At 39.4% G+C, this 9,601-nt stretch overlaps 1 protein-coding gene across 1 annotated transcript; it reads left to right on the top strand.

Moving 5' to 3' along the window:
- The first annotated feature begins 2,377 nt into the window (after positions 1 to 2,377).
- Positions 2,378 to 3,404, top strand: LOC133085205 (TIMELESS-interacting protein-like). Its single transcript, XM_061182136.1, has one exon. The coding sequence runs from the start codon at positions 2,532 to 2,534 to the stop codon at positions 3,402 to 3,404; it is 873 nt and encodes a 290-aa protein (XP_061038119.1). The 5' UTR covers positions 2,378 to 2,531.
- The last annotated feature ends 6,197 nt before the right edge of the window (positions 3,405 to 9,601 follow it).

The raw sequence follows: 9,601 nt of genomic DNA on the forward strand, positions 1-9,601 counted from the left end.
TGCTATGGAAACCCCAGAGAGGTTCACCCAAGCTCTGTGCTGGGAGAAGGAGCCTTATCAGGGCCTTGCAAGCTCTGTTCCACCTGGAAGGATGCTTTCCTCCTGAGGAGATGGATGTGCAGGGCTGCTGAAAATTGATGCCATTAAATGAACTCGCATCCTGTAACTAAGTCCTCTTTCCCACTTCTTATGCTCATCAAAAGACACTGTGATTCTCATCTGCCTTTCTGTGTACCTGCAAACAGAGAGTGCCTGAATGTGCGGTCCATCTGGTAGTTACAATTTCTTATTTTCAATCATCACATTGACATTCAGGCTTGGAGTCTGCCACTTGCAAACTCCGTCAGCCTGAGTGGACTGATGGGTGCTGAGAGCGGGGAAGACATATGTGCAAGCCCACAAGACAGAGTAGTCAATTCACCATGGCAATGCTCTTCTGGTGGTCTCTCGGTGGACAGACAGTCCACTGCTTCTTATGATATCTCAGCGTAGACTTTCAAATGTCTATAGACTTAACTCAGAGGGAACACAGAAACAGTTCGGCTTTCTCAATATAGCCCCTACTCAGACCAAACTCACTAAGAAACAGACCGCTTTTCCCTCAGATGTCAGGAGAGATGACTGGGTGCTTCGAAGAGATTTTTCATAAGCAAAGGAAACTAAAGAAATTGAGAGCTCCCCCTGGAGTAAACCATGACTAACGCCCTCCTTTGAGGAGATACTGTTGATATATTAAAGCAAGAATTTCTATAAATAATCCTCTTGGAATAAAGGAGATGATTGGATGATTGTTCTGGTAACTGCTTTCTGACTTCACTTTAAAATCTCAACAGATGTGGTTTTATTTTACCTTGTTGCAGTTGTTTCAATTATACTTTTATTTTTCCTAATATAATTTTTAACTTTCTAATTTTATTTTGTTTTTATTCTTTGATATTGTACTGCTTCTTTTTTCTTTCTTTTTTCCTTTTTTGTTTTTTTTTGTTTTTTTTTACCATGTCACAAAGCTTGTGGGATCTTGGTTCCCAGGCCAGAGGTTGGGCCCGAGCTCCTGTGGTGGGAGCTCCGAGTCCAAACCGCTGGACAAACAGTGAACCTCAGACCCCAGGGAATATCAATTGGAGTGAGGCCTCCCGGAGGTCCTCATCTCAGCACCAAGACCCAGCTCTATCCAACTGCCTGTAAACTCCAGTGCTGGACGTCTCAGGCCAAACAACCAGTAAGACAGGAATATAGCACCACCCATTAAAAAAAAAAAAACCAAAATGAAACGACAAAAAAATATGTTACACATGAAGGAGAAAGGTAAAAACCTACAAGACCAAATAAATGAAGACAAAATAGGCAACCTACCTGGAAAAGAATTCAGAATAATGATAGTAAAGATGATCCAAATCTCGGAAACACAATGGAGAAAATATAAGAAACATTTAACAAGGATCTAGAAGAACTAAAGAGCAAACAAACAGTGATGAACACAATTACTGAAATTAAAAATACTTTAGAAGGAATCAATAACAGAATAACTGAGGAAGAAGAACCGATAAGTGACCTGGAAGGTAAAATGGTGGAACTAACTGCCAGGAACCAGAATAAAGAAAAAATGAAAAGAACTGAGGACAGTCTCAGAGACCTCTGAGACAACATTAAACGCACCAACATTCGAATTATAGGGGTCCCAGAAGAAGAAGAGAAAAAAGAAAGGGACTGAGAAAATATTTGAAGAGATTATAGTTGAAAACTTCCCTAATATGGGAAAGGAAATGGTTAATCAAGTCCAGGAAGCACAGAAAGGCCCACACAGGATAAACCCAAGAAGAAACATGCCAAGACACATATTAATCAAACTATCAAAAATTAAATACAAAGAAAAAATATTAAAAGCAGCAAGGGAAAAGCAACAAATAACATACAAGGGAATCCCCATAAGGTTAACAGCTGATCTTTCAGCAGAAACTCTGCAAGCCAGAAGGGAGTGGCAGAACATACTGAAAGTGATGAAAGGGAGAAACCTACAACCAAGATTACTCTACCCAGCAAGGATCTCATTCAGATTCGATAGAGAAATTAAAACTTTCACAGATAAGCAAAAGTTAAGAGAATTCAGCACCACCAAACCAGCTTTACAACACATGCTAAAGGAACTTCTCTAGACCGGAAACACAAAAGAAGGAAAAGACCTACAAAAACAAACCCAAAACAATTAAGAAAATGGTAATAGGAACATACATATCAATAATTACCTTAAACGTAAATGGATTAAATGCTCTAACCAAAAGGCACAGACTGGCTGAATGGATACAAAAACAATACCTGGAGTCTGCTCGAGGTGAGAGTGGGCTGGCGGGAGAGTGAAGTTCCCAAGGGGAGAGCCGGCCGAGGGAGTCAGGCTGGGGAGCGGGGATGCCAGGAAGTCGCAAGGAGGGAGTGAGGAAGCAGGAGGACATGACTGAGACGGACCTGGGCTGATCGGGACTGGAGAGGAAGGGAGGCCTGACCGGCTGCGACCTGTGCGGAGAGGAGAGGAAAAGATGCTAGAACCACAGGAGAATGGCTTGATTGACCTACCAGATTATGAGCATATAGAAGATGAAACTTTTCCTCCATTCCCACCTCCGGCCTCTCCAGGGAGAGAAGATGGTGAAGGACCTGAACCTGAAGAAGAGTTAGGGAGAGGAGCACGTGTTCCTGTACCTCCAAAGAGAACAGTTAAAAGGAATATACCCAAGCTGAATGCTGAGAGATTAATTTCAGAGAGAGGGCTTCCAGCATTAAGGCATGTGTTTGATAAGGCAAAATTCAAAGGTAAAGGTCATGAGGCTGAGGACTTGAAGACACTAATCAGACACATGGAGCACTGGGTGCACAGGCTGTTCCCTAAACTGCAATTTGAAGATTTTATTGACAGAGTTGAATATCTGGGAAATAAGAAGGAAGTTCAGACCTGTTTAAAACAAATTCGACTTGATCTCTCTATTTTATATGAAGATTTTGTTAGCAATAAAGATGAAGTAGGGGAAAATAATGGCCATGATGTAACTGCTACCGAGTTAGATCCCTTTCTGACAAACTCATCTGAAAGTGCAAAGTTTGCTTCTGAGTCTAGTAGAAGCCTAACAGAAGAACAACAACAAAGAATTGAGAGAAATAAACAACTGGCCTTGGAAAGAAGACAGGCAAAGCTACTGAGTAATAATCAGTCCCTAGGAAATGACTTGTTAATGAACACACCCAGTACACACACACCTGAAGAGGGTAGTACAGGTGAGGAGCAAAAGGAGGAAGAATCAAATGGATTTAACAAAGACCTTCTAGACAATCCACATAATGATGCTGCTGCCAATACTGTAAATGAAGAGGAGGAATTAAAAATAGAGAAAATGCAACTGGACCAGTCCTTTTAAAATATATAATAGTAACTTAAGGCTTCATCTAGAAATATTACTGAGGTTGGATAGGCCTCAAATGAGAAAATCTATTAACTTGCTATCTTCCAAATTTGAGATGACTATGCATTTTGCCTACTTTGAGTGAAAATCCATATATAGTGAAACTTTTATAGATTCGTTTAATATCTGGTATTGTTTATAATTATACTTGTTTCTTATTCACTTTGGTTGTCTATTTATTCTCCTTAGTGTTTATTTTTATATAGGTATGACCTTGTAAAAATGATTGGTAGTTAAAAAGTAGCTTCCACTGCTAGTGTGCCATTGAATGCCCTGTTTTTACTAAGTTGGGTGGTGTTTTAAGATGTAAATATGTAATAAATGCTAATGTTTTTTTTAAAAAAAAAAAAAACAATACCTGTACATATGCTGTCTACAAGAGACCCAATTCAGACCTAGGGACACATACAGCCTGAAAGTGAGGGGATGGAAAAAGATATTCCATGCAAATGGAAATCAAAAGAAAGCTGGAGTAGCAATTCTGATAGCGGACAAAATAGACGTTAAAATAATGACTATTACAAGAGACAAAGAAGGACACTACATAATGATCAAGGGGTCAATCCAAGAAGAAGATACAACAATTGTAAATATTTATGCACCCAACATAGGAGCACCTCAATACATAAGGCAAGTGCTAAGAAACATAAAAGGGGAAATCGACAGTAACACAATAATAGTAGGGGACTTTAACACCCCACTTTCACCAATGGACACATCATCCAAAATGAAAATAAATAAGGAAACACAAGCTTTAAATGACACATTAAACAAGATAGGACATTCCACCCGAAAACAACAGAATACACTTTCTTCTCAAGTGCTCATGGAACATTCTCCATGACAGACCATATCCTGGGTCACAAATCAAGCCTTGGTAAATTTAATAAGATTGAAATCATATCAAGTATCTTTTCCAACCACAATGCTATGAGACTAGATATCAATTACAGGGAAAAAACTGTAAAAAATACAAACACATGGAGGCTAAACATTACACTACTAAAGAACCAAGGGATCACTGAAAAAATCAAAGAGGAAATCAAAAAATACCTAAAAACAAATGACAATAAAAACATGACGACACAAAACCTATGGGATGCAGCAAAGCAGCTCTAAGAGGGAAGTTTATAGCAATACAATCCTACCTCAAGAAACAGGAAACATCTCAAATAAACAACTTAACCTTACACCTAAAGCAATTAGAGAAAGAAGAACAAAAAAACTCCAAAGTTAGCAGAAGGAAAGAAATCATAAAGATCAGAACAGAAATACATAAAACAGAAATGAAGGAAACAATAGCAAAGATCAATAAAACTAAAAGCTGGTTCTTTGAGAAGATAAACAAAATTGATAAACCATTAGCCAGACTCATCAAGAAAAAGAGGGAGAAGACTAAAATCAACAGAATTAGAAATGAAAAAGGAGAAGTAACACTGCAGAAATACAAAGGATCATGAGAGATTACTACAAGCAACTATATGCCAATAAAATGGACAACCTGGAAGAAATGGACAAATTCTTAGAAAAGCACAAGCTTCTGAGACTGAACCAGGAAGAAATAGAAAATATAAACAGACCAATTACAAGCACTGAAATTGAAACTGTGATTAAAAATCTTCCAACAAAAAAAAAGCCTAGGACCAGATGGCTTCACAGGCGAATTCTATCAAACATTTAGAGAAGAGCTAACACCTATCCTTCTCAAACTCTTCCAAAACATAGCAGAGGGAGGAACACTCCCAAACTCATTCTACAAGGCCACCATCACCCTGATACCAAAACTAGACAAAGATGTCACAATAAGAGAAAACTACAGGCCAATATCTCTGATGAATATAGATGCAAAAATCCTCAACAAAATACTAGCAAACAGAATCCAACAGCACCTTAAAAGGATCATACACCATAATCAAGATGAGTTTATCCCAGGAATGCAAGGATTCTTCAATATACGCAAATCAATCAATGTGATACACCATATTAACAAATTGAAGGAGAAAAACCATATGATAATCTCAATAGATGCAGAAAAAGCTTTTGACAAAATTCAACACCCATTTATGATTAAAAAAAAAAACTCTCCAGAAAGTAGGCATAGAAGGAACCTACCTCATCATAATAAAGACCATATATGACAAACCCACAGCCAACATCATTGTCAATGGTGAAAAACTGAAACCATTTCCTCTAAGATTAGGAACAAGACAAGGTGGCCCACTCTCAACACTATCATTCAACATAGTTTTGGAAGTTTTAGCTTCAGCAATCAGAGAAGAAAAAGAAGTAAAAGATATCTAAATCAGAAAAGAAGTAAAACTGTCATTGTTTGCAGATGACATGATACTATCCATAGAGAATCCTAAAGATGCTACCAGAAAACTACTAGAGCTAATCAGTGAATTTGGTAGAGTAGCAGGATACAAAATTAATGCACAGAAATCTCTTGTATCCCTATACACTAATGATGAAAAATCTGAAAGAGAAATTAAGGAAACACTCCCATTTACCACTGCAACAAAATGAATAAAATACCTAGGAATAAACCTATCTAAGGAGACAAAAGACCTGTATGCAGAAAACTATAAGACACTGATGAAAGAAATTAAAGATGATACAAACAGCTGGAGAGATATACCATGTTCTTGGATTGGAAGAATCAACATTGTGAAAATGACTATACTACCCAAAGCAATCTACAGATTCAATGCAATCCCTATCAAACTACCAACGGCATTTTTCACAGAACTAGAACAAAAAATTTCACAATTTGTATGGAAACACAAAAGACCCCAAATAGCCAAAGCAATCTTGAGAAAGAAAACCGGAGCTGGAGGAATCAGGCTCCTGGACTTCAGACTACACTACAAAGCTACAGTAATCAAGACAGTCTGATACTGGCACAAAAACAGAAATATAGATCAATGGAACAGGATAGAAAGCCCAGAGATAAATCCACGTACATATGGTCACCTTAGGAGGCAAGAGTATACAATGGAGAAAAGACAGCCTCTTCAGTAAGTGGTGCTCGGAAATCTGGACAGCTACAAGTAAAAGAATGAAATTAGAACACTCCCTAACACCATACACAAAAATAAACTCAAAATGGATTAAAGACCTAAATGTAAGGCCAGACATTATAAAACTCTTAGAGGAAAACATAGGCAGAACACTCTTTGACATAAATCACAGCAAGATCTTTTTGATCCACCTCTTAAAGTATGAAAATAAAAACAAAAATAAACAAATGGGATCTAATTAAACTTAAAAGCTTTTGCACAGCAAAGGAAACCATCAACAAAACAAAAAGACAACCCTCAGAATGGGAGAAAATATTTGCAAACAAAGCAACTGACAAGGGATTAATCTCCACAATATGCAAATAGTTCATGCAGCTCAATATCAAAAAAACAAATAACCCAATCAAAAAAATGGGTGGAAGATATAAACAGACATTTCTCCAAAGAAGACATACAGATGACCAAAAAGCACATGAAAAGATGCTCAACATCACTAATCATTAGAGAAATGCAAATGAAAACTACAATGAGGTATCACCCCACACCAGTCAGAATGGCCATCATTGAAAAATCTACAAACAATAAATGCTGGAGAGGGTGTGGAGAAAAGGAACCCTCTTGCACTGTTGGTGGGAATGTAAATTGATACAGCCACTATGGAGAACAGTATGGAGGTTCCTTAAAAAACTAAAAATAACTACCATATGACTCAGCAATCCCACTACTGGGCATATACCCTGAGAAAACCATAATTCAAAAAGAGTCATGGGGACTTCCCTGTTGGCACAGTGGTTAAGAATCCACCTGCCAATGCAGGGGACACAGGTTTGAGCCCTGGTCCGGGAAGATCCCACATGCCGCGGAACAACTAAGCCCGTGCACCACAACTACTGAGCCTGTGCTCTAGAGCCCACGTGCCACAACTACTGAAGCCTGCACGCCTAGAACCTGTGCTCTGTAACGAGAAGCCACTGCAATGAAAAGCCACCGCAACGAGAAGCCTGCGCACCGCAAAGAAGAGTAGCCCCTGCTCACTGCAACTAGAGAAAGCCCCTGCGCAGCAACGAAGACCCAACACAGCCATAAATAAATAAATGAATAAATTTATAAAAGAAAAAAAAAAAAGAGTCATGTACCACAATGTTCATTGCAGCACTATTTACAATAGCCAGTACATGGAAGCAACCTAAGTGTCCATCGACAGATGAATGGATAAAGAAGATGTGGCACATACATACAATGGAATATTACTCAGCCATAAAAAGAAAAGAAATTGAGTTATTTGTAGTGAGGTGGAAGGACCTAGAGTCTGTCATACAGAGTGAAGTAATCAGAAAGAGAAAAACAAATACCGTATGCTAACACATATATATGGGATCTAAAAAATAATAATAATAAATGGTTCTGATGAACCTAAGGGTAGGACAGGAATAAAGAGACAGATGTAGAGAATGGACTTGAGGACGCGAGGAGGGGGAAGGGTAAGCTGGGACAAAGTGAGAGAGTAGCATTGACATATATTCACTACCAAATGTAAAATAGATAGCTAGTGGGAAACAGCTGCATAGCACAGGGAGATCAGCTCGGTGCTTTGTGACCACCTAGAGGGGTGGGATAGGAGGGTGGGAGGGAGATACAAGAGGGAAGAGATATGGGAACATATGTATATGTATAGCTGATTCACTTTGTTATAAAGCAGAAACTAACACACCATTGTAAAGCAATTATACTCCAATAAAGATGTTAAAAATAAAAAAACTCAACAGAAAAGTGATGATATTATAAGTAAGCAGCCAGTCAAAATCGTGTCAGCCCAGCCTGCTTGATGCCATGAAGAACATCCACTCAGCTTCCAGACCCCGAAAGCAGGAGGCCAGGCTATTACCTTCCAGATCCTGTCTTTGAAAAATGAAATTCTGGATGGACATTTCCTGTCTCTCACAATCTGGTGTTTCTTTGTGGGGAGAGGGGTATTCTCCAAGTCTCTGATTTTGAAAACTGACTTCAAAATGGAATTTAGGAAATCACTCTCACCTCTACACCACCTCTATCTCCTCCCTAATCTCTCTCCTCAACACCGCATTACATCCTGCTCCTCTATGACGTGTGGGTCCCCTGAGGTCTACTGGAGGAGAACATGTATGACCTCTGGTCATTTGGTCAGTTGAGGTGACTTTCTCCAGGACAGGTGTCTTTGTCAGCTGGACCTGGTGACATGATGGTAGAGGTGCCAGCAAGGCCTGTCTCAGAGTGGCAGTGCTGGTGGAGAGCTCCAACTATCTCCCCAAGCCCCTCTCTTGCTCCTTAGGCAAAGGAGGCTCAGGGAATGTTGTGAGCAGAGCCCAGAACTGATTCCTAGACCAGGGCCCCTTCCACCAGGACATTTGCTGAGCTATTTCACTCATGCACTAATCAATCACACATTTAGACAACTACTTAGTTCACAAATGTTCAATAAGCCTCTACTGTGGGAAAGCACAGAGCTGGGGTCAATAAAAGGAGCAGGAAGAAGTGCTGGTGCTGAATTCATTTATTAGTTCCAACAGTTTTTTTAATGTGTGGAATCTTCAGGATTTTCTACATATAGTTCATGTCATCTGTGAACAGAGATCATTTTACTTCTTCGTTTCCAATTTGGATGCACTTTATTTCTTTTTCTTGCCTAATTGCTCTAGCTAGGAATAGGGAGGGCTTTTTAAAGGCTCTGCCTGTGGCCCTACAAGGCTGTCTTCCTCCCTTCCCTAAATCCCCAGTACGCTAAACTAACTCTTTTGGCTTAACTGACTTGCCCACGTCACAGCTAATATTTGGTTAAGGCAGGAATTAGTCTGAGAACTATCTGACCACAGATCAATCAGGCTCTTTCCACTTTCTCTTGAGCTAAGTGATCTATCATTATTAAAATGACATCATTAAATTGAACAGGTAACACCCATTGACACCTCAACATAGATCCCCTTAGAAAAGGGAGTTCCAAGATTAGGTCAGTATGACTCTGGGGGAGCAGAGAAAGATTTAGAATTGCATCCAGGAGGGAATGGGGCCTCTGGAGAGCAAAGAAAAGGCAGTGGAGGCCCTTAGGTAAGGGGTGGAGGAAAAAGGAGTAGAGTTGATGGGGGGGCTATGTACACT

Source organism: Eubalaena glacialis, chromosome 2 (genome assembly GCF_028564815.1).
Source record: "Eubalaena glacialis isolate mEubGla1 chromosome 2, mEubGla1.1.hap2.+ XY, whole genome shotgun sequence".
Lineage (NCBI taxonomy): Eukaryota > Metazoa > Chordata > Mammalia > Artiodactyla > Balaenidae > Eubalaena > Eubalaena glacialis.

Excerpts from the sequence above, each read along its gene's own strand:
- LOC133085205 (XM_061182136.1), top strand. The coding sequence starts at position 2,532 with ATGCTAGAACCACAGGAGAATGGCTTGATTGACCTACCAGATTATGAG.